The 26,629-nt window shown below is 36.4% G+C and overlaps 1 protein-coding gene across 2 annotated transcripts in view; it reads right to left on the reverse strand.

Annotated features, from left to right (window-relative positions):
- Nucleotides 1–26,629, reverse strand: part of LOC126976154 (ribosomal protein S6 kinase alpha-5-like) — a 127,730-nt gene that overhangs the window by 27,471 nt on the left and 73,630 nt on the right. For both annotated transcript variants that reach the window (XM_050824368.1, XM_050824370.1), the window contains exon 6: nucleotides 21,390–21,578. In XM_050824368.1, coding sequence (XP_050680325.1) covers nucleotides 21,390–21,578 — 189 coding nt within the window. The remainder of the gene's footprint in view (nucleotides 1–21,389; nucleotides 21,579–26,629) is intronic.

Raw genomic sequence — 26,629 nt, forward strand, 5'->3', positions numbered from 1 at the left:
TCTAAGCCTGTTTCATCACGGCATACATTATCCTATCTCTTGCCGCAGTAGGAACCGCCCGAAGCCAAAGTCGCGTGTCGTGGTCATGTCAAAGCTAGTGATACGGAAGCTGGTCTAAATATTCGTCAATTCTCGTCGGATCACGGTCCTGTTACAAGTGAAAGTGCGCAAAAGTGAAACCGGCCGGCGACTTGCGTTACAATCACCTGCGCACTCAACGTTGGATTATCTACTGGGCTTAAAAAACAATAAAACAAATCATTTATACTTAACTTTTTAATATGGATGAGGTCGAGGTTACTGTATGTGGTTACCGCGGCCCATACTCTCCACCACCTTATAAAACATCCAATGCATATCTATATAATATGAATTCGAAAACCGAAAACACATTTATGTAAAACACAGTGTATAACTTGTACGGGTTAACTTTGATTTTTTAAAAGGCATTTATTTTCTCAAAATTGATTCCTTCAGAATTCTTTTTATGTAACTTAAATATACTAGATACTACTACCACTTCGGATACAAATAGCACTCTGAGAGAGAAAAAGCGGCGCAACAAACTCTCCCTGCATTCTCTTTTGCGCTCTTTTTAATCAAATATACAAAATTGTACTGTCATTGCTATTGCTATAAAAAAATCATTTAAATTCTAGTCCCAGACGTCGGATCACTTAGATATTCATCTGTGGAGTAGTAGGATTTACGACAGAACCATTTTTTAAATGTAACATTTAAATTTATTTATAGATAATGCCTGAACAGTGACTGGGACTTTATTTTAAAAGTGTATACATTTACCCTTAAAGCATTATGAAGACTATTAGAATTAGTTACAAGCAATCCCTTTACATCATAGAACTAGAAGAAAGGTGGCTCTCCTGATAAAATTATACAATACTTGGCAATGCTATAAGGTTAACGAGATACGTTAACTGCAGGGGAGCCAAGATAGGATCGGTCCCGGCAAATGATCCCAAAAAGCAACTTTGGAATTCCTGCTGTTCCAACAGGCAATATTGCATAATATTATAAAATAGTAAATCATACAATCAGCTGGTTTTGTAAACACGAGGTAAATGTAACCAATATCAGTTGTAAGTGTGTCGCCGGCAGATTTTAGGTCAGTGGAGCGGAGGCCGCGCGGACGACTAATTACTAAAACAACTTCGTTATTCAAAACGACTCATTTAACTACATTTTATTATTAACACAGACCAAATTTTAAATTTGTAGCGTGTCATTTCTTAAGACGTCTAGTGGTTAAATTCAGCTGCTGGGAAAAACCTAAACAATTCTTCCAAACACGTAATATTATGTCAATGCGGTAGAAGGTACTGAGCAGGGGCGTGCAAGGTAGGCACTGTAGATCTAACTAGTCGTAGTTGAGCCTGGCGATTGCTTACCGTAGGTATTTAAAAAAAAAAGGAAGTCAAGAGGGGGTTCAATAGAAGTTTGGTTATAAAATAACGGAACCATATTTAACTAATTTCATTTAAACACTATATTTATTTAGGTTCATAATAACGAGGTTTACTGCCTAATTGCCTATATGATATGGACGCCCCTGGTTCTGAGATACATATTTTTTATAATAATAAGGGACGAGACAGCAGGACGTTCAGCTAATGGTAATTGATACGCCTTGCCCATTACAATGCAGTGCCGCTCAGGATTCTTGAAAATCCCAAAAATTCTCAGCGGCACTGCAATTGCGCTCATCAGCTATTACTACTTCGCTGCAGAAATAGGCGCCGTTGTGGTACCCATAATCTAGCCGGCATCATGTGCAAAGGAGCCTCACTTGTAAAACTGGTTTTACAAACAAGAGACACAAAACAAAGCTGTCCATAATTCGTAACAATCATTAATTTCGAAGATGATCGTAAAATAAACGACAACGGAGAGCGAGTGATGGCATTTTACCAAAACACAAGACGCAATTACTGACCGTTTCCTTATTACAAGCGATATACTTGAAGATTTTACCCAAATTTAAATTAATTCATGGCCGCACTTTAATAATGTTAATGCTTCCTTTTCTTGTCATCAGTGGACGAGTGCTGAGTTTATTCGATGGTAGGTGATTCGTTCCGCAAATTTTCAGCCAAGAAATCAAGAATTTTTAAATCTGAGGTCGAATCGTACACGGTCGTTTATTTATTATCAGTGGCGGTGCGTTGCTACGCCGATTTTTTTATTAAGAACTTTTGAAAGTAGGTTTTAAATATAATTTCCGGTTTCCGTCCGATGTTCAATTATTATTGACAAAGAACGGAGTGATAGCCAAACAATCTGGGTTCCCATTTAAGATAAATTAATACAGACATTCCAACCTACAGGAGACAAGAAAGTTTACTTGTTTTTAGTGTAAGTTTCTTTTCTTGAAGTGTTTCTTTCTTTCTTCCACGTACTACAAAGCTGTGGAATGACCTTCCTTGTGCGCTGTCGTTTTTACCTTCGAAAACGCGCATAAGGTTCCTTAAAGGCCGGCAACGCTCCTGTGATTCCTCAGGGTTGCAAGAGAATGTGGGCGGCAGTGAACACTACGTAACCCGTACGCTTATTTGTCTTCCTTTTTTTTATAAAAAAAAGTTTAATTTAGAATATTTAACAGCTCGCAATACAGGTTTAATTACGACATCGAGTTCAACATCAATCACATAGATACAAGCAACTAAGTTCCACAAGAAACTAATGAAAGTTACAAGCCACGACGATTAACAGGCGCGCTCGATCAATTCTATCGAAGCCGGAAGTCAAATCACAATGCAGCAGTTATGTTGTGAAAAAAAAATTGGAAATGTCAGTGAAAGTACTCGGCTCTTGCCGATTTAAAATTGGATCGCGCCGACCTCATTTCAACAGCGACTCCGCGAGAGAGCGGACGCCCCGCTGTAAAAATGTGTATTCAAAAATAGAACAAATTATTATTCATTGTTAGATAACACATGTCGGTATAACAAAATCGTCAAACGTAGGACATTTTTACGAAACTTGTCTCGCTCTGTTTAACAAAATATTTGGTTGGCTTTCACTTCTCACTTAACGGTTTTCCCGAGACGCCGTGAGAATAACGCTATGTATTTTGCAAGAACGAGGTCATTTTTTGGGTTCTTCGGATATAATTATAAAATTATTTCTTAAGTCTCACGAGGTTGCGGTCTCTATTGATACCAAAATTTCGAGGTTTTCACTTACTGAGTATTACGGCCAAGGACAGCAGAAGTTGAAAAATATTGGAAGAATTTTAAACGTCAAATTTCAAAGCAAACATAATCAGATTAATGATAGTACAGAAGTATATAAGAAAAAATTTAATTAGTTTCCCAAGTAAGGGCGGTGGGCTAATGGTATATAAAGCCATATTATATTATTCCTAAACTTGCAGCCATGATAGTTGCTCAGACATCCGGTTCAGAAGTTTCGTAACAATTAACAACAGTGTGTCAATGCATGTTGGTGCAAATATAGAAAGAACAACGCAGAGCGTACTTAAAGGAAGGTGACACAAGTCCAGACCATTTGAAGCTATATTTTTTTATAATAGACATAAAAAGGCATTTATTTTCTCAAAATTGATTCCTTTAGAATTGGGGCGGCTTTAGAATTCTTTTTGATGTCATTTCTAATATATTAAATACTGCTACCGCTTCGGAAACAAATGGCCCTCTGAGAGAGAAAAAGCGGCACAAGAAACTCTCCCAGCATTCTTTTTTTGCGCTCTTTTCCATAAAAATATAAAATATTGTACTGTCATCGCTATAAAATAATCACAGTCTATGCTGTCCGATCATTTAGATATTCAGCTGTGGAGTAATAGGATTTACGACTGAGCAATTTTTTTTAAAAACATTTAAATTTATTTATAGATAATGCCTGAACAGTGGCTGGAACTTTATTATAGAAGTGTATACATTTGCCCTTAAAGCTATTATGTATCTTATGAAGCCTACTAGAATTAGTTACAAGCAATGTATAAGAGGAAGAAATGGACACGGAGAAGGAGCTCACTATTAACCCCCTTATTCATTATAGACTTCTACTTAAAGCATTGCTAATTCTCACTCTGTCCTCTTCTATTGACCTAAGTCAGAATGAGAAAAAACACTCCTTAGCGGCTGTTTAAAGTTAGCGGACCATTATGAATAAGGGGGTAAGTGTATATGGCAACTGTTTCGCTGTTTGTTAACCGCTTCTAACACCACGATTGTGATCCTACAATTAGCCCTTGCGGTTGACACTCATATTATTCTGGACCAGAGTTTACCAAACTTTTTACACTCGTTACTAACTTGCTATATTGTTCTTCTGTATTATCCACTTCAATATGATTTTAACATACTTTGGTAGGTGGTACAATGTAGGTTTAATTGTCTAACTGTAAAGAAGTGTGCGGTGCGAACATTTTAAGGAAATCCACATTTTGTTCATAATTTGAAAACTCTATCCTGGATTACTTTCGTCTCGTCTTCTACTCGAATCAACCTTTTTATACAAGTCTTATTTAGGATTTAACCTGGGCCCTGTTCATCTATGATTTTACTGTACATTCTCAAAACTTAGGTCTAATTTTTTTATTACTTTAATTCCGCCTCTTTTGTTCACATCCTGGAATATCTTTGTATGTAACATCGCATTGCGATTAATTATTATTTGCTATCGATCGCGATAAGAGCAAAATGATAATTTCATCCTTTACAAGACATTGTGCAATATTGTTCGTCGAATCACTGCAGCGTAAACATTACATTACCAACCTTCATTTTATAACCGATATTTTTACATACTGAGCATTCTATTGACACAATTCGAGTATACTGTGTCACTTCGAATTGTAACTATTTATTTTCACAAGTGATCGTATTAGGACTACAAGTCAGCATTTCTCTCTACATTGTCTAGCTACCTGATATTAAAATCACTTCATAATCAACTAGATAAGGATAGCAACTACATCCTGGATTATAAGGCAATTAAGCTTGGCTTAGAGTAGCTGAAGGGCATGAAATCAAATTTTTTTTTATGGAATAGGAGGACAAACGAGTCACCTGGTGTTAAGTGATCACCGCCGCCCACAAAATCTTGCAACACCAGAAGAATCACAGGAGCGTTGCTGGCCTTTAAGGAAGGAGCATGCGCTTTTTTTGAAGGTACCCATATCGCATCGTCCCGGAAACACCGCATAAGGAAGCTCATTCTACAGCTTTGTAGTACGTGGAAGAAAGCTCCTTGAAAACCGCACTGTGGAGGACCGCCACACATCCAGATGGTGGGGAAAATATCCTAACTTGTGGCGTGTCGTGCGAAGGTGGAATTCGGCGGCAGGAATCAGGTTAAACAGCTCTTCGGAACACTCCCCGTGATAAATGCGGTAAATAGAGACGCACAATGAAGCGACGACTCTACGCAACGCCAAGTGATGCAGCCGTAAATATAGGAAATTATCATTCGTAACAAGAAATCACTATCGAAAATTGTACGAAATTAAATAAAAAAGAAGCCCACTGAGTTTCTTCGCCCCTTCTTTTCAGGTCCGAGGCACCCATTGTCGAACGTGTGGTTGTTATTGATTTTAAATCCTATTTCGAATAAAAATATTTGCATTTGAAGTTGATGAAAAATCAAAAGATTATTTAAAGATACCGTACCACTTTAAACGTGTTTAATGGAGCAAAAATAATGTCTGAAAATCCTAGAAATCGCTGACCTCTGTGAAAAATGTACTAGAGGTAGGTACGTCTGCAAAACTAAAACTTGCAGCATGTAAACCTTTACTGACAGGACTCAACTGATATGAATGTTTAATTGTATAATAACAAAATAATTTATTGCTGATAACGGGTACTCTCTTGGCTGTATTCCAGCTTCTGTCTAAAGAAACCGGAAGCCAACAAGAGGTTAGCGGAGTAGTCGGCTTACCCAGAAGGCCCCTGAGACACGAAGAGGTTTGAAACTACAACAATAATTGTTACAACATCTACGAAAGTCGGTCTTAGTGCAGTTGGTATAATATGTAACTAATACCCATATAACTAAACTAATTCTTTGAACGAATTGAAGGAGGCATTGACAATTTGACGTCTGAGTATGTCTGCTGCATCACTTTACATATTGTACTGTAATTGAAATGATTTGTAAAACGACTGTTGCTTCTCAATACATTTTTGATAATGTTCTGTATGATCATAAGCACATTGACGAATTCTCTAGAAACTGTGACATTCATAATGTTAACACGAGAAACAAACATAAACTTGTTATGCCTACTACTCGGTTGGGTCGAGTTAGTAAGTATTTTGTTGGGCGATGTATATGCTTCTACAATATGATCCCAGAAAATGTACAAAACTAATGTGTTACGAAATTTAAAAGAATTGTTAAAAAACGTTATTATAGCATAAACGATTTTTGAAATGACACCACGGACTGGGAATAAAGCGAACACCCTCAGGCTCTTTAATTATAAATGTTTATTGTACGATATCACATTGTAATCCATATTTTATATAAAAAAAAAGCCCGCTGAGTTTCTAGCGCCCATTCTTCTCAGGTCAGGGCAGTCTCTTTTGAGTGGGTGGTAGTTTTTGACGTTCAATAAGTGATTTTAAATCCTATTTTGAATAAAAATATTTGAATTTGATTATAATGTTAATCTTGATTTAAAAGAGTTGCAATGAGTTTCTTGCAACTTCTTCTCATTAGCTCAACCCTATACAAAGTAGCGGTAGATTCAATAAGAAAAAATATATTTTTTTAAAGTGATTTTGATTTGATTTGAACGTGATTTTCACACGTCTTAAGGACTATGACAATGCCACCGAAACAAATAAAAAATATATCGACATACATACGATTACAGTCAATCAAGAATTTTTCAAAGTTTTTATACTGTTTTTTATACTTAATATAACAAAAATGATTTTTTTATTATTTATTATTATTTGGACAGTTTATCATTTATAAATACCACTTTTTCTCCATTTCTGCCTTTCTGTGGCTACTAGGGTTGTTCCTGCAACCAGTCTTATATCGATATCCTATTCCACCCTCCAATGAAAACCATAAAATATAGTAGCCTATTAATTTTTTTATAATGATTTTTTCTCAGAAATAATTTAATTATAATAAATCACTGATTCTTTAGCTTAACGATAAAGGTCTTTACGTGATGCCTGATTAGTTCCATTATAGAGTAAGAGATTTCAGGATTTTTCAAGAAAATTGCGGAGTCACCTCTATGTGAGTTATGTGGAACAATTGAGGATGTTGAGCACTTGTTAAAGGAATGTGTCCGATTTCAGTCTAGTAGAGACAAAATTGTGGGTTTGAACAGATTTGATACGGGCATGTTTGTAAATATACTTGCCCGCCCTGCATCTAAGGATGCCATAAGTCTGTTTGAATTCATAAGTCTTATGGTTTGAACACTATAGATAAAAGTTGCTTTTGGTTTTATTAACTTTTTTTTAGTTTGTTAAGAATTTTGTTTTTCTTTTGTCATTTTAATATAGTACTTAGTAGAGTACTTAGATTATAATGGGGCTGACATGTACATACGTATAAAAGCAACTAAATCAATAAAGAAAGAAAAAAAGGATTTCTCAAATAAAGTTCGGGATTTCCTAGATCAAGCCTTTGATTATTATAGATTGCCTGCATTTTCACTTACAACAAACAGTATTTAAGTCGGTAGATCAGTTTTTCACGCGATATGACGGTACACAAGGTGACCCATAGGTCGTGTAATGACATTCATTAGCATTCGGACAAAACTGGTTAGCGTTATACATAAATATGTGCACTCATCAATGCATTGATATTTCTTATTTCTACAAAGAATCTTGCCTTTTACATGGAAGAACCAAATAAATATCCCGTGCGAAGTAATTTGTTATTTTTACTTGAACTCAGACATACTGTAGAGTGTAGATGATGACCCAACTGGAAAATCAAGTTTAGCGGTAACACCCGATGGATTAAGGAGAAGAAGTGGCAAGAAGCTCATTGTCACTCTTTTAAATTATTCATCATTTTCATGATTTTACAAATATTTTAAAATAATCTATGGAAAGCGAATCCAGCTTCAGGTTTTTTCTTTTAAATTGGCCACGGTTTGTCTCTATTTTCGGGAATTTCGTGTTTGATTTTTTATTTTTTGATTATATGATTTGATTTTAAAACGGGACATGAGCGACTTTGTGTATCCCGATATTACGACGTAGTTTCAAGTCACGGGGCCATTTGAATGGCTTCAGACATTAGCGAAAGGGTGACAATAGCAGTGCACTTATGAAAGAGAGTAGATATAATATATACCTGACAATAACAATTAAACGCCAATTATTATAATAATTATTTTATTATTAATTACAGTCGACAGAATTTTTTATTAGGGACAAGGCGAGCAAGACGTTCAGCTGATGGTAATTTATACGCCCTACCCATTACAATGCAGTGCCGCTCAGGATTTGTGTCTCCGCTCGTCACCTTGAGACATAAGATGTTAAGTCTCATTTGCCCAGTAATTTCACTAGCTACGGCGCCCTTCAGACCGAAACACAGCAAAAATAGGCGCTGTTGTGGTACCCATAATCTAGCCGGCTTCCTGTGCAAAGAATGATGCATGACATAACGTTGGAATGTATCATGATAAAAATCAAAACTATAATTGTTCATAAACATCCAGACCTTCCTGTTCCGATATTGTTACTCTAGAAACCTTCAATCACCACAAACCTACCCAATTAGCTGTGGCAACAATCAACCGCTGAATTAATTTCGTAAACTCGCAGGCCCTCGTCACGGCCACTCTGACCCACATTCGGCACCGCCATTTTGTTTCGGCGCGTGCGACGCTCGCTGTGGGGGACGTATTATATTCGCTTCGTCTACTATTTATTTACTAGTGGAAGCAGCATTGGTTTTCTAGCAACGTAGGCACTGTAGATCTAACTAGTCGTAGTTGAACTTTAATGACTACGCGCACTTATTCAGCTCCATTCGCGTTTCGCTGAACGATTTTTGTCACACTTATACAGCTCAGCTTCTATCAGCCGCGTACGGCGTCGTAAGAATCAGAATAATAACTTAAAGGGACTACGCGCACTTATTCAGCTCTATTCAGCTTTTGTCCATACAAAACAACAATTTTGTATGGAGACGTGTACGCGTCGATTCAGCTTTTCGCGTCCATTCTGAGTCGCGAACCATCCCTGTAATGAGCTGTTCCGCCGCATTCGACGACGAACAGCGCTGTACGCTCTCTATAGCATTCGCATAATAAAAACACATTTATCCTCATTTTATGCTGGTTTGCCGCGAAAGCAGAATGGACGCGGAAAGCTGAATCGACACGTACACGTCTCTATACAAAATAGTTGTTTTCTATGGACAAAAGCTGAAAAGAGCTGAATAAGTGCGCGTAGTCCCTTACTCCGACAGTACGACATAAGTTGTATGAAACGTTGCTTACTTAACTTAATATATGCAATCTGTACTGTCTACCACAGGTAGTAAATTAACTTTAACACTAGTGCTATATTTAACGAGATAGGCACTGCCTAATTGCCTATATGATATACACGCCCCTGACTGGAAGGCTCCTATTGCACAGAATTCTTTCTGAATGGTTACTGCTATCGCGAAACAGTACTACCACAATACAGAAATAGAACAGTACTCTAACTTCATACTTGAGCGCCCGGATAGACGCACTCACACATACACGCGACTTACACGGCCGCTAAGCCATCTTGGAAAGACAAAACTATTCAGTGTCACACCGTACGCCGCCGAAACTGGTTCACATTGACAAATCAAAATTGGTCACATATTATCGGGCTGTCAGGTGGAGGAGGAGTTTACCAGTGGGAGGCTCCTTTGCAAAGGAAGCCGGCTAGATTATGGGTACCACAACGGCGCCTATTTCTGCCGTGAAGCAGTAATGTGTAAGCATTACTGTGTTTCGGTCTGAAGGGCGCCGTAGCTAGTGAAATTACTGGGCAAATGAGGCTTAACATCTTATGTCTCAAGGTGACGAGCGCAATTGTAGTGCCGCTCAGAATTTTTGGGTTTTTTGAGAATCCTGAGCGGCACTGCATTGTAATGGGCATGGCGTATCGATTACCATCAGCTGAACGGCCTGCTCGTCTCGTCCCTTATTATCATAAAATAAATAAAAATATTTTTGCATGTGCCAACCCTAGCGTTCCACCCAGACGTTGGTATAAATTTCAAGGAGACCGCCGAGTTACGCTACTGTTTTATTAGTTACTTGTATTGCATCAAATATAGGATAATTTATATTTATACAGTTAATTCTATATTACTTTTTATAAAATATTTGGTACTTATTTAAACCGCTTTTAACTAACACAAATCATATATTGGATGCAACACCTTACAAAGTAATTCGTATTATATATTACTGCCATTGTAAAATACTCTATTGATTGAAAAAAGTGGCCGTTGAGTTTCTTGTATGTTCTTATCACATGGTTAGTCGGGCCGGTCCTGTAATGGTTATAGACGAATGGATAATGGTAACTAGGACCGGCCAGATCGATGGTTGTCCGCGTACTGCCTTACTGAAGCCAACACATGGTTATAAATAATTAATTTTATCTACTTAGAAATATTTGTAATATAATGCTGTTCGATGGATTTACTTCGAACAGAGCTCCTTTTCCGAGCATAGCGTAGATTCGGTAATTTAAAAGCGCCTAAATTAGGCCTACTTGAAAAACTTCCGCGCCTTAATAACTAAATAATTTAAAGAGATTTAGGTACATGGGCGGTGGTTTTTTCAATTCTAAATCACGCGAGGCTCTTCGCCATTGATGTATGCAAACAAAAGTGTCAATAAATTATCTCCTAACATAAAAATCAAATGCCGGAGATACAATAAGGCACAACCAAACGCAACGGACATTCCTCCATGCCTCTCAGTGTAACGCGGAGTGTTCCCGTCCCTCTCGCACGGACACCATCTATAAATAGTGGCACTGCTCTATTTACGGCGAAGGTGACACGTATGTGGATACCGGCGTCTATATATACATGTCGGGCTGTCTGTTCGTTTGTAACGATGGAATGGTTCAGTGGCTAAACAGAAACAGAATTAGCAAACTTTAATAGCTCTACTTTCAAGTGTGTAAGTGTTTCTGTAGGACAGTTTTCGGAGTTCATTACCCGTAGGGTAACCAACGAAAACCCCATTACTATACCTCTGGTATAATAATTAATAATATACTTACGTATAGACCTTTTTTTATGAAAATAGGGGACGAGACGATCAGGACGATCAGCTAATGGTAATTGATACGCCCTGCCCATTACAATGCAGTGCAATTCAGGATTTTTGAAAAACCCAAAAGTTCTCAGCGGCGCTCATCACTCTGAGACAGAAGATGTTAAGTCTCATTTGCCCATTAATTTCACTAGCTACGGCGCCTTTCAGACCGAAACACAGTAATGTTTACAATTACTGCTTCACGGCAGAAATTGGCGTCGTTGATGGTACCCATTATCTAACCGCCATCCTTTGCAAAGGAGCCTCCCACTGGTAAACTCCTCCTCCACCTGACAGCCCGATAATATGTGACCAATTTTGATTTGTCAATGTGTGCGTCAGCTAGTGGTTTAATATTTAAAATAATAGTAATGAGCAAAGGCGTGACTGTTTACTACTTGTCAATCAAAATCAATAACAGAAACATAAGATTCATTTTTGAAATATTCACAAAGTGTGTTGTTGCTGTTACCGCTATAACAATAATTATAAATAATAAAAATCAAGATGGAAGATTTCAAGATGTCTGCCGTGCAAATTTATTGACATCTAAACCCAATTTTATGTCGTAAGTATGCTCGTTTTTCCTCTACTTTAAAAAAAGAACTCTGGAGATTCCTACGGAGATAGAGATAACACATGAAAGGTTTATTAAACCGAAGAAATAGACTATTTTCCTTTGAAATATCACTGAGAATATACGCGGTTGACGTGTGAAGTTAATATGTGTCGATTTTATTTGTGCAGTGCAATTTACATAGAGATTTTCTATTACGTCTCTTTTTGTACAGAATTTCATTTTTCTTTATGTAACTTTTTAATAAATAAAGAAAATAATATACTTCTATATTATGATTTTCCAAACATCCAGATATTTTCAATATACGACCACAACGCCGAAATCGTGAAAGCCTGAAATCTACGGATACAATATAATTACTCTTAAGGCGACAGTTAATGCCAGCGACCTTGAGCGATATAAATTCACGGCTGCCGGCCCGCCATCTATGTAACAAAGCCAATATTTTCAAAATTCTTGGGTGGAAAACAGTTTTTATGCTTACAATCCTCGTTATTCACTACTAATCTGAATAAATGAACCTACACAAAAAAGAACAAGCTATAAGAATAACTTCTCTGAGAGAAGTACCAAAAAAATGCGTCACGCCATGCCAAAAAACTTGTTTAACTTCAAAGACAATAGCCAACAGCAAGCATTAGCAACCTACAAATAAGACTTGAGGATATGTGTAACAGGATTAAGTAGTGTTCATAGCTCGAAATGCTATACTTTCACCACAGATTTTGTCTAAAAACACCATGTTTGCGTGTTTTCTGCTTACTCTTCGCCTTAAAGAGAGAGGCGTGACATTGTTAATTTAAAAAACCTTACGAGTTACCGAGCATACATTTATTTGCAGAACACAAAAGGTTTGATCAAATAACCGCGCAGCTAGACTTGAACCGAGCACTGCAGACGCTAATAAAAGCTAATCTGTCTGTCTGTCTGCATACACAGACTTTGGTAATTCTCTGGTTCGTGTCATTTTGATGTGAAGATAATTTCATTCCGCGAGTGCTCTACGGTTTATTGTATTAAATTTTTTCGTCTGTTATTGGCAATGATTTCAGTGTTATATTTTGAAGTGACAACATTTCTTTAGGGAAGCTGATTTTTGATTTGGATATTTGAGGATTTTATATATTTTCCGAATATTCAGCTATTTTCGTAAACCGGCCGGGAGGGAACTAAAGTACATACGCGACAATCACACTCGCCCGAAAAACTGGCGTATAGTAGCCGCCAAGTATTGGAATATAATGCATAGTGTCCAGGAACTCGTTTTCCTCTCCAGAGATCTTGGGCCCAGTGACTTGTGCGCTCGTTTGTCCAATTACTGACAACCGATACGACTTTGGGACCTTCAAGGTGAGAGCATACTCCTATAAAGGCCGGCAACGTATGTCTTGACCCATGGTATTGTGGATGTCCATGGGTGGTTGTCGCGGTACTTCCCATCACTTAAGTCTCTCTTGCCCGTTTGCCTCTCTTATACAAAAAAAAATAGAACCGGCGCGTCGTCGTTCTCTCCCTTGCCGGTGGTATTTCTCAAGAGAAACTCGCAACACGTGAGCATATTGTAATCACAAAGCGAATTAGCGCAACGCAACTCGGTCAGGGCCGAGCGAGACGGCATGCGCCGCCGCATACCGCCTGACAGAGACGGCTGCACCGCGATAAATGTACTTCGACAGAGGTGAAAGAAAATTATCAGTGTAATACGTTTTAAGGAAAGTTATTTAAAATCGTATAATACGACTGCAGATTGTTCAAAGTAATGCAACGCTTTAGCTACCCTTAACACGTTGAGTGTTTCAGTGCCTGAAAATATCTAATGTAATTAATGATATTCCCACCAGTTGTTCCACCACCATATCAGCCGTAAGACATCCACTGCTGAACAAAGACCTCCCATAAGGTAGAGTTTTATCATCGATCATTGTGAGGGGTTCTGTCATAATCATCCTCCGTTCTTTGAATCCCTTAGTCGCATATAACGACACCCACGGGAGGAGATGAGGTGGTGCTATTCTAAGTGCGATACCACACACAAAACCAGTAGTTTCATAAAGATAAATTAAATTATTAATAAAAAATTCAGGAGGTCAGTACCTACTGCTTATCTGGGCGCCGCGTAATTTTATTTTAGATGTTTCATAGTAAAAATTTAACATGATTTAACGTCTGTTTATAAAAACAATATCATTAAGTAATAGTATAATAATATTTAATAACTTCTTGAAGATAATCAAATACTTTGATTATTAATATTATAAGCTCCTAAGTATTATAAGTATCCGACCGCGACAAGCAAGGTTTGTGTTGTCTATATCAATATTTTAGTTTATAGAAATATAATAATAATGTATTTACTTAACATAGGGATTGATAATAACATAAAATATTGCAACAACACATGGTGAATTAATGAAGCTATATCAGTTAGTAAAGAACTCATGAGAAACTCCCACAGCCTATTTTGAGTAAAAATATTTGAATTTGAATTCTAATAATCCAGTACGATAAATTTTATGTATTGTATGTATATGTATTATGGTAGGTCTGAGAATCGGTCGTCATCTATTTTATACCCAAAAAATTTTAATTATTGAACTTTTTTATTACTTTATATGGCAATACAACGTTTGCTAGGCCAGCTTGTACTTTACATAATTTATAGTCTAGATAGATCCTCTTGCTGCTAGACAACCGATAAAAACAGGCCACGTTTATTACTATAGTGTGCGTGACAAGTTACGTCTCTACACTTGCGATTTGTATGTCACACTTGCATCTTTTCAACGTTTTCACAGATGTCACAGTCTATCAAGACCATAGGTTCTCAACGTGGGCGATAACGCCCCCTTGTGGGCGTTTGAAACTTTCGGGGGGGCAGTAGAAGACCCAGAGAAAGAGGGCATTGAGATGGCGCAGATGGGGCGTGGGTAGATAAAAAAATATGGTCTAAAAAGGCCAAAAAATACACGAAAATACTCTAGGAAAAAAACATATTCTCAAAGTGGGCGGTGAGCAAAATAAAGTTGAGAAACTTTGATCTAGACTAATAATTGATCAGAAATGCCTGGTTTTTTCGAGCAGTTCAATCTGCATAAGTCCTTCCTCCATTTCCCGTTCGTCGCTGATAATTAAGATAAGTAAGTAATAAGTAAAACATCTAGTTGTCTAGGTCGTTCGCTTATCACGCGGTGTATCTCAATGCAATCAAAATCGAATGGCCTTGTAAATGAGAGCCGCTTTCTAATTATTGTGATAACAGGATTTGCAATACTTTTGACTATATTCACCACAAAATCTATAAAGAAATGCATGAGAGATATAATAGTGAAGACAGCCAATATGCGGTCAGATTATTTGTGCTACAGAATTAAATAAACAAGTGAAACTTTTCACAAAAGTTGTCTTAAATTATGGACATAATACTGAATAACAACAAAAAAGTGTGCATGTAGGTACGTATGTACGCACTCAAGAAATTATTCTTGTTTGGCGTAATAAAACAAAAGTTCTTAAAAAAAATATTCCTCGAGCTATTTCTTGTTTGATTTTTTATATCATTTATATAATTTAAATTTTTTTTATACATTTAGAGAGAAATTATTTGTTTATTTTAAAATTTGTATATAAATCGAAATTAGATATTGAAATTTATAAGAGTTACAATAGGCTTTGTAGCTGAAGTACAACACAAATGGTCTAGTTTACCAGCTAGCCGTAGGGTGTCGAATTCGCGTGACGGTGTGCGCGCGCAACGAAATACTACGTGTCGGTTATAAATGACAGTGTGTGGAAGCGGGACCAAGGCGATTTATGAATGACATTGTGAATTTTGAACACTTCGTACTTTTATTTATTTGAACATATATTAATTTTAACATTGAAATTTGTCAATGAACATTATTGTCGTGGGATAATTTTTTGACATTGTCTTCAATCATTTTCATAAAAAATTTACATTAACATTAACTCATAAATCATTTGGTAATTATAAAACCAAGGTGTATAATCCTAGAAGAATGCCCCCGCTTGAAAGTGTTCAACGCGCCGAAATTAGTTTTCACTTGAAAAAAAAAAGAAAAAAAAAACAATTTGAAAGTAAATTTGGGAGAGTGACGGCTAGAGATGAGTATTGAACAGTGAAGGCGAGGTGCATCGTAGCGCGAACACACCACGATCGATCACTTTCTCTCGGGCTCGGTGACTGAGCGGTCGCGAATGAAAGTGCCTGAGAGCTGTCACCGTGAAGGAGTTACCACTTAATGAGCGTGATATACGCCTTTGTATTTTTTTTTATAACTGACGGCCCTGACTTCAAACCACTTTGACACTGCAGTATTTTTAACCACGAATTGATCATTTTCAAAATCGACCTTTGAATTACCTTATACTTCAACTTCGATAAACGTACACGTAAACGTAATCTAGCCGGCACCCTGTGGTACCACAACGGCGCCTATTTCTGCAGTGAAGCAATAATGTGTAAACATTATTGTGTTTCCGTCTGAAGGGCTATGGCGCCCTTCAGGCTAGGGAAATTACTGGTCAAATGAGACTTAACATCTTATGACTCAAGGTGGCGAGTGCAACTGTAGCGCCGCTCAGAATTTTTGGGGCTTTAAAGAATCCTGAGCGGCATTGCATTGTAATGGGCAGGGCGTATCAATCACCATCAGCTGAACGGCCTGCTCGTCTCGTCCCTTATTTTCATTAAAAAATAAATATAAAAAAAACATAAACTCGATACTTTAAAACACGTAGGCTGAGATTTATAGAGCATACTCGGACTTTCCTAACTTAAAACTTAGTTGAGTGTGATAAAACGCAACATGACTTTGTATTGGACTGTCGTAGCATACAAGCTCAGTATAATTTCAGCTGTCATATGACTACAAAAACGATACCAAAGATTGCCATTGGAACTGGATTTGCCACACAAACAATCAGAAGGCATTCCAATCGAAAAATCCAAGGCAAACTCTGACGTGACCGTCCAAAGCTAGAGGCAGACTGTTATTGATGATGAAAAATGCATCGGATTAACCTAGAATTAATTGAAAGAAATTTTCTGGACCGATCGAGATGAGGATACGGCTGTTGGCGCCCTCCGCACCAGTTAGGAGATACCAGAACGTAAATCAAGTTTAAAAATTTGAAAAAAATTATTAATTCATCTCTCTAACTCTCTAAATAAAACTAAGGTCATAGTGAAACAATAATAGCTTCGGATAATAGCATCAGAGGTAAACATGAGCTTTAAAATTGTGCTTGACTCGTTGTGAATTGTGATTCCCACAAAAAACACCTTTGAGAAATAATAGAGATGAGTCTGTACAAACAAAAGTCAAATAGTTTTTGTAAGTACAATAACCTGACTAATTTAAAACTCTTTATAAACTGAAAACGATTTTTTTTAGCATTTGAAGATCGTCTTACAGAAATTCTAATATAAGCAGCCCAACATTCAACCAAAGATTTCGTAAACGTTGTCCACCAAACGATAGAAATGTATACCCTGTTGAGCATGTCAAATGCTTCGTTGAAAACTAATGTGTGTTTAGACAAGGCGCGACAGTGAAAGATCGTCTCGTGCGAGGACACGACACTGCAAACCACGCATGTATTAAAATTATAACAAAAATACACAGCACGTGTTGAAATGTGGGATTATGGACACGATTTTATTACGAAATAAGAGGACAATGGCATGCAGGTGATCTGGTGGTAAATATAAACCATCTCTTGACCTCGAGTATTGCAGATGTCCATGGGCAACTATTTATCGCTATCCATCAAGTTTATGACAATAAGGGACGAGTCGAGCAGGACGTTCAGCTGATGGTAATTGATACGCCCTACCCATAACAATGCAGGGTCCGCTCAGGATTCATGAAAAACCAAAAAGCCTGAATGGCACTACAATTGAGCACGTCACCTTGAGGCATATTATGATGTTAAGTCTCATGAGAAATTTCCTTCAAAACCACACTGTGGAGGAGCGCCACACATCCAGATGGTTGGGATGCTATCGTATTTGCAGCGTGTCGTGCGAAGGTGGAAATCGGCGGCAAGTATCAGATAGCAACGTCTCGATGCAAGCGATATACAGAGGGTCTCCAACATGTCTTCGCCACGATAATTTGACGGCGACGGAAGCAAAACGAAAGACGATTCGATCAGATAATAGGAGGGTAATTTAAATACAAATAAAATTTAAAATTCCAATTGCTAACGTCCCGCTTTATTGATTAATTTAATCAGGCCTACTGAACTATATTATAATTTAGTGTCTGTTTACGTTTAGCTTTAATTTATATATATGTAGGTGTACGGAACAATATCGCACATAGATTTCCTCAAGCATCTTCGGCAGTACAAGTACACACATGTACCTAGTGACGTCATACGGTGACCCTACCAGCTCTTTTATATCGCTTAAATTCTTGTAACATTGCGAACTTCTACTAAACTACTACAGCATTAAGTTATCACGGACGAATCGAGCTCGCCAAATTTGCCGAAAATAACAGTTATGCTATAAATAATTCATCGCGCCGTATCCAGGGCATTTGCGAGGAGGTTTCCGGGAAAAACTCGTTAATAATTGGCAATTTACTTGTACATTCTTGAACCGACACGAACAACATTGAGACTATAAATAATATTTGCATTGCGATTTATGCGATGCTATTTATAAAATCAGACAAAGACAATGATTTATTATATCACAAATGTGGAAAGTAGCTCTGTCTGACTCTTTGTAACTCTTTTGACTACCTATCACGTGTTCACGAAATTCAATATTTACCAAAATTTTGACGAGTTCCTAGCAATACAAGTAACAGAACAGCAGCGTTACTCAGCCGTCACCTTATTATTTATACCTACATCAGGGCGGAGCGCTAGGGTTGGTATTGGTACATACAAAAAGATGGACGACTCGAACGGCGCGGCGCAGCGAATTTTACTCGGACAGCGTAGTTTTTGGGTTTTTCCATAATCTTGAGCGGCACTGCATCAGCTGAACGTCCTGCTCGTCTCGTCCCTTATTTTCATTAAAAAAAGCCGCGTGGCACTCAATAGTCTTGTTTTTCCAAGATTGCTTATCGGCCGTGTAATTCGTGTGTTAGTGTGCGTGCGTCAAGTTGGACGCTCTAGTATGAACTTAGAGTACTGTTCTATTACTGTATTGTTCTGTTCTTCTATAAGTCCTCTGTAAAGCGACATCGAAGAGCGAGCGACGAGATCATAATACTCCTTTTGGTTTGTATAAATCACGGAACGGTTAAAACAAGAGAAAGTACCTTAATCTTCCTCAGTATGGGAACCATCACCAAAAGTTACCACCATTAGAAAATTAAAATTTAATGTAAGGAATAGAGAACAATCATTTAATTGGCTACGATATATAAATACGGCTTTTAACAGTTTTTAAAATAGTTATTCAAAATTACGTCCTATGACAACTCGTCAATGAAGATATGATATTAAAAATCATAATTAATGCAGCTGATAAGTGTGTCTTTCAACACTAGAGGACGCTGTAGACAAATTCCTGAATTTAGCGCACTTATAGTAGCTATGAAATAGATGTCATATTCGCATACAACTGTTATAACTTTTATCACGAGTACCAAACGAATTCACTCCAATTTAGCAAACAGATGCCATTAAAATAGATGTCATAATCGCATGCAACTGTTATAAGTTTTATTGAGAGTACCTAACGAAATCACTGCAATTTAGCAAGCTAATGCCTTTGAAATAAATATCATATTCGCATGCAACTGAAGTATCTATTTTTCTATCAATAGTAATAGTGGTTGTAATATTTCCGTAACGATTAACACGTCTTCTCATAGAAAGGAACTAATCGCGACTGAGCCAATGTTGCGGACCTACGCTTAACTGTGTCATATTTGTAAAAACCATTCTATTCTGTGGTATAAAGTGATAACAGCTAATATTGCGCAATAAACCAAATCTTTAATAGTAAAGTACACTCCCGAATACAATTAATATTCAATTAAGTTTAAAATCTAATCTCACTCAAAACGCTTGCTACACGATCTAAAAATACTTTGATAACTATACCTACTCTTGGATAATACCGTCCATGACAACCGTTTGTAACGTTCCAAATTCAAATATAAGAATAGCGTCGCGTTACGTGATAATTATTATTATCATACCAGTATTGATGCCATTGCATTTCTTATCGCTGTTATAATGCGATTTTTAACTTTGGCACAGAACTGCTTTATTTTTGTAAATTTAAAATATTGTAAGTTTGATTATCTAAACAGCGATAAAATATGTCAAATGTTTCGTAAGCTATGTGTACCGGGAAACTATTTTCGCTACAGAGATATTTCAGTATATAATTTTTCAGAGTACACATAGATTAGCGATCTTAGATTTTTGTCAAACTCATCTAAAAACAAAGAATTTATGCAAATATACTGACAATATTATATAATATTACTGTTAACGTTCCATTATTTACCTTTATAATACATACTTATGATAATTACTGTCATGTCAAAAGGCTAACTTTACGAGTTTTGTAATTAAAATTGACTGAGCTATGTGTTATGTGTGTTAACACTAGAAACAATAATTTCAACATAACGGTCGGTACAATAGCGCCGAGTTTAAAACTGGTTTGTTATCTCAATAGTACAACGAGCAACGTTGCATATAAATTTAATTATTATTATATACATGACAGACCTTACACAACTACTAAGCATTAATTTTAATCACTGGCAACTCAAATACAGATTATTTATAATAATACTATCATTTACTAGTTATAAATCACTACAACCCGATTGTCTTTAAAAAAAAATGAGACTAAAAACGGCGTTATTTTGCCGAAATGCTCCTGAAGATCGCCCGTGTGAAGCACTTCCCTTATAGTCATAAAAAAAATTAAAACACCTTGATTAAAACATACTCAAAAAAAAAACAGATAACTTACAAATAAGGTAACTTAAAACCATTGTGCCTATTAATGATAAAAATATAAATTTGCTAATAATTACCAAGAACTATTTTCCTATTGTAATGTCATATCGATACACTCTAAAATAAGAAACACATATTGTAATCTTAAGAAATATGAAAGAAAACAAAATATGAGAAAACTAGCCTACCTCAATAAGTTTTGTCTACCTAAACATAACAACGTATATATTATGGTAAATGAACCTGTAACTATGTATTACCTAGGATATTAAATTAATTAGTTAGCTAATTAATCTTATAGATAGATATATATCTAGAAAAGAAAAATTTTTAGGTAAAGCTAATAAAATACAATATAGAATAATAATAACCAGGAATACCTATGAAGTATATTTTAATATAACTACTATTTATTATAGCCTTAAAGTAATGTAAGTAATGAAAATAATTATTATTGTAATGCGAACTTACCGCTCGCACATAAACCTTAGAGGTTTTGCGAGTATGTCTTTATTAATATTTATTATTAAGTGGTACGGTACTTACAATATCATGGCCCTGGCTGCCACTCCTGACCACCTCCGGCGCCATGTACTCGATGGTGCCACAGAAGCTGTACGCTCGGCTCTCTCCGCCGCAGAACTCCTTCGAGAGGCCGAAGTCAGTGAGCACGATGTGACCCTCCGCGTCCAGGAGGATGTTCTCCAATTTTATGTCGCGGTAGATGATACCGAGCTGTGGAATGTACTAAGCATTAGAAACTACCGGTGCCCGCGGATTCACAATCAAATATGCATAACCTGACGGCGGTGGCTCCATTCAGAATCATATTTTTTTTATGGAATAGGAGGACACATTCCGAGTTCACATTCTCTTGCAACACCAGAGGAATCACAAGAGCGTTGCCGGCCTTTAAGGAAGCTGTACGCGCTTTTTTGAAGGTACCCATGTCGTACCGTCCCGGAAACACCGCACAAGGAAGCTCATTCCACAGCTTAGTAGTACGAGGAAGAAAGCTCCTTGAAAACCGCACTGTGGAGGACTGCCACACATCCAGATGGTGGGGATGATATCCTAATTTGTGGCGTGTCGTGCTGTTAGGATGGACGCGCTGGTGGCCTTTTTAAAAAAAACACTTTTTGACTCCCGAATTACTTTATTTTCCACACACAATTTTATACAGAACTTACTCACAAGACCGAGTGTAGCCAACTCTCCGCACCGCGTGGCGGCTATCGCTTTTATATAAAACTAATATGTTAACTCGGCAATTTACCTCGTATGACAATTGTTCATAACATCTCCCCCCTAAAAGACGGAGATATATCTAAGAGATAATCGAAGTCTCCATGAAACAAAATAAAATTCATTAAACAAAATCAATGTTGAATAATTACTATATCTGAAAACTTAATCTTTGACCAAAGCTCATGGAGTCTTAAATTTAAGTAAATTATCTTATTTAAAAATCAAAAATAAAATTACAAATAATTAGTATCTATATCAAAGTAATCAAATTATTAAAATCTACCCAAACCTCAAAAATAAATTTATAAACTAAGTTACTTCTAATACAAACTTATAGTTGTATGTTTGGTTAAGCCTAGAAATAGAAATAAAATGTTATCATAAATTTAAAATAGAATGAAAATAAAAATCAACTGAATTAGAAACTATCTAAGTTTCTATGTGATCTAAAATGAACTTTATGCTTTTTAATTTCTATTTCAGGAAGGCTTTTAATCGAATCCTTGTCACATTCATCTGAAATGTCTGTCAATTCAATCGCAGTGGAAGTTGACGTTATTGTCCTTTGGACTTTCTTATTATTGCATTGATTATATATTTGAATGCAACAAGCAGACGAGTTATTGTTACATTTCAACCATTTCTTAAATAATTTGTATGCTAAATATAATAAAATAAAAGTAATTATAATATATGTAAATATGGAATTATTATTTTTTTTATAATTTTTCTTTCCATTAGGTTTACCCTTTTTATTAACCTGTGCTAATAAGAACGGCTCAGAGACACAGGGAGGAGGTTTAATCTTATTTAATTTATTCTGATTATATTTATTTCTCTGTGGTACACTACTCTGTGCAACCGTGAATTGACCACAGGGCAGGTGTCCTTGAGAATCAGAAGATTCAGTTTGTTTAAACCTATAAGAAGACTGAGTTTTATAAAATAATTTCCGATTATTATTTACTCTATGAGGAACATTACTCTGTGCAACTATGGATTGACCACAGGGCAAATGTCCTTCAAAATCAGAACGCTCAGTATTACAATTAAACCTTTTATAATGACTTTTGCCATTATTTAATGTTGACCGTGATTTATAAAATTTAGAAACACGGGGAAAAGTAGAACCATTAGAAACATAATTTTGTTTCGTGTCATTTCTAATATGACAAGGCTTCGATAGACACGGAACCGAAGCCCTTTTTAGTTTAAATGGTCTTGATTATCATTACATCCATCTACATCAATAATATTCACATGGGAATTATTACCTTTCGGTGCGAATGCGGTCCGATTCGGTGCATGGGAAAGTTTCGAATTTCGCTGGGCATTCTTATGCTTGAGCGTGTGACACTCACCGATCAAGTGACCGCGCTTCTTACAATAAACGCATACTTTGTTACCGTTGTAAGAATTATTCTTTGAAAAGTTATTATAACTTTGATTATAATTAGAAGGATGCGAGTTATAATTATTAACTTTATGAGACTTTGTATGTCTATTCTTATTTTTATAGCACTCAGATATTGAATGACCATTTTTATTACATAAAGTACAATATTTAGAAGATTTCTGTGATAATTTATTTAAGTTAAATAACTTCTCCTCTTCCGTCGCGTGAGTTGTCGCGTCGGAGAGAGTTTTGGGGTTTCTACAGCGCACAATGTGTGAAAAGTTTGAATTCATGCCTAATAAAAATGTGTTGAGAGCTAAGTCTTCCATTGCAGCAATTCTACAGATGAGTTCTTTATCACTCTCACAACTATAATGTATATCAGATTGAAGCCGTGTGAGACAGGATTCAATCCTCAATGAATATTGCGTCACATCTTCATTGGGAAGTTGTTTGCAGTTCTGCAGATCAAGTAATAAATGAGTTGAGTGTTTCTTTTCTCCGAAAGTTGATTTTAAAAACTGTTTAATTTCGGGCCAACTTCCAAATTTCTTTAGACAACAAGCTAATTGAGCTTTCCCCTCAAGTTGTGACACGATATATTTAAAAAGAACGTTCTGTTGTTCTGTACTTGCTAAAGAAATTGCATTTTCACAATTCGTTAAAAATGCAGGAAGTGATTCGCGATCCCCATTGTATGGTTTGATGAACTTCGTCAAAAATGAGAGTGTGAGTTTTTCACTCATTTTAATTTTTGGCTTTTGGGGTGTCGCTTCTGAAAGAGAACTGTCTGAGTCGCTATTTGAATCGACTTCTACAGACTGTTCCGCTTTAATTGTTTTAGGCATTAATTATTAATAAAATAACAAAAGCGTACAGAGCATCAGAACACACAGACAAAATTATAAACGCACAATAAAATTGATAATACAAAATTGAAATATAAGCTGTATAAAATAGTAAATAAAGTTCTAAATCTTGAAAAATAAAATATAAATTCACCATTCACTTTGAAATTCACTGAGTGATTTATTCACTTTAGGACTCTTAGTAAAGATTAGAAATAACTCACAGAATTAATAAAATCTTCATACTCGTCCAATGACCTGATGTTCTCCGTGGGACGGTCACGGGGAGGATGGCTCCAGGTGACCCTCTGGTCACTGGTCGGAGGTCTGATGTGGTGGAACTAGGCAGGTGATGCGGGCTCACGCTTGATAGCGGAGGCTTATCGTCGATCAACTGTTAGGAGGTGTTTAAGAGATGCTGGCTTGCAACTACAAGGCTAAGACTTAATAGCTATCTCTTACAGGATCCAGGCGTAGCTCTTTATCCTTGACTCCGGGTCTTCCCTAACTATAGGCCTTCCCGAAATCACACTTCTGACACCAATTTTGTTAGGATGGACGCGCTGGTGGCCTTTTTAAAAAAAACACTTTTTGACTCCCGAATTACTTTATTTTCCACACACAATTTTATACAGAACTTACTCACAAGACCGAGTGTAGCCAACTCTCCGCACCGCGTGGCGGCTATCGCTTTTATATAAAACTAATATGTTAACTCGGCAATTTACCTCGTATGACAATTGTTCATAACAGTGCGAAGGTGGAATTTGGCGGCAGGAATCAGGTTAAAATATAATAGAATCTATGGTATCATTAGAGATAGAAATATATCTATTTACCATAGGGAGTGACAATAACATAACATATTCAAAAACATTTTGTAAACACCATGAAGCTACATCAGCTCGTAAAGGCACTTGACATGGTGAGAAGAAAAATAAGAAATATCCAGCCTTCCATCTTTAGTCATATAACAACATCGTCTACTTAACATAATTTTATACAATTTCATGTGGCCTGTGCAGAACCAAACGTGAACCATGCATCATTATAATCTACAATAGTATAGTATACGCGTTTGTTACTCAGAGTTTTCATTCAGTTGTGTTCTGACCGCGCTTTGAATACAACGCCACGCAGTGATAAAAAGTTCAGTGAAGAACTGTCCAAATAACAGCATAGGTATCCAAACTTAAAAAGGATGCAGTGTAGTATTTCAGGTTAGTGCTCCATTTTAAATAACAAAATTATGTAACTAACTTGACGTTTTAATTTTCTGGAATAATTATATTTCAATTGCAATAAACAAAATACATCTCCGACACTTTTCACACACTTTTCAAACCATAATGAATCAGCTTCTTATGAGCATAAACAATGGACATTGAACATTACTGTTACGAAATAAAGTGTTAATTTGAATGAATGTTTGAATATTGTTTGTATATCTGTTAATGTTAATAGTTCATACGTATACACAACCCCACTGACCGTGAGTCTAGTTGTTTCATAGTACTCCATGTTTCACATAATATCTTTAAATATATAATTCTTCTGTACGTGTGTTGACAGTGAACTCATCCTAAGCGGCTGGACCGATTTTGATGTTTTTTTTAGAGTTTTCCAGTGAATTTGAGATTGGTTTAGATTCTCAATACAGTAGTCGACATATAATTCTCCTAAATATGTTAGTAATCTCCTCCTTAAGTCTGGAACGATTTTTTAAATTTAACACGTGTGTACAGGACCAACGGCTGTCGGGTCTAGTATATAATTAATTATATAAATCCAGTGTTCTAATGTTTGTTTCCATTGATTTCCTAAACTGATGAACTAATTTTAATGGGGATTACTACATGGAGTGCAGTTTAGTCCCATTTGAGGGATAGGATAGTTTTTATTTCGATTTGGGACCCATAATTATTTTTATTCCCAATATTTGTTTTGTATGGACATATCTCCTATGAGAGAGTTTACTGTAGCACGGTTTGAAAGTGCAACTGTTTTTATGTTTTGTTTGCTACAATTTCACTATAACAACAGGGAACATATTTTAAGAAATATTATTGACAAATTCATAAAAAAAATACAATATTTTATTAATTATTGTTCAGTAGAACGATGTCTGTCGGATCAGCTAGTATAACATAATTGTCAAGAGATAGTGTAACACAAGTGATATCGCGACTTCACAACACAGTAATAATAACAATAATATCATCTTCCGCGTTCCGTATCAGTTAAGAAGTATGTCGCTGTACAAGGACAAAATTATCATATACAACAATATTATA

This window comes from Leptidea sinapis, chromosome 39 (genome assembly GCF_905404315.1).
Source record: "Leptidea sinapis chromosome 39, ilLepSina1.1, whole genome shotgun sequence".
In the NCBI taxonomy this organism is placed as follows: domain Eukaryota; kingdom Metazoa; phylum Arthropoda; class Insecta; order Lepidoptera; family Pieridae; genus Leptidea; species Leptidea sinapis.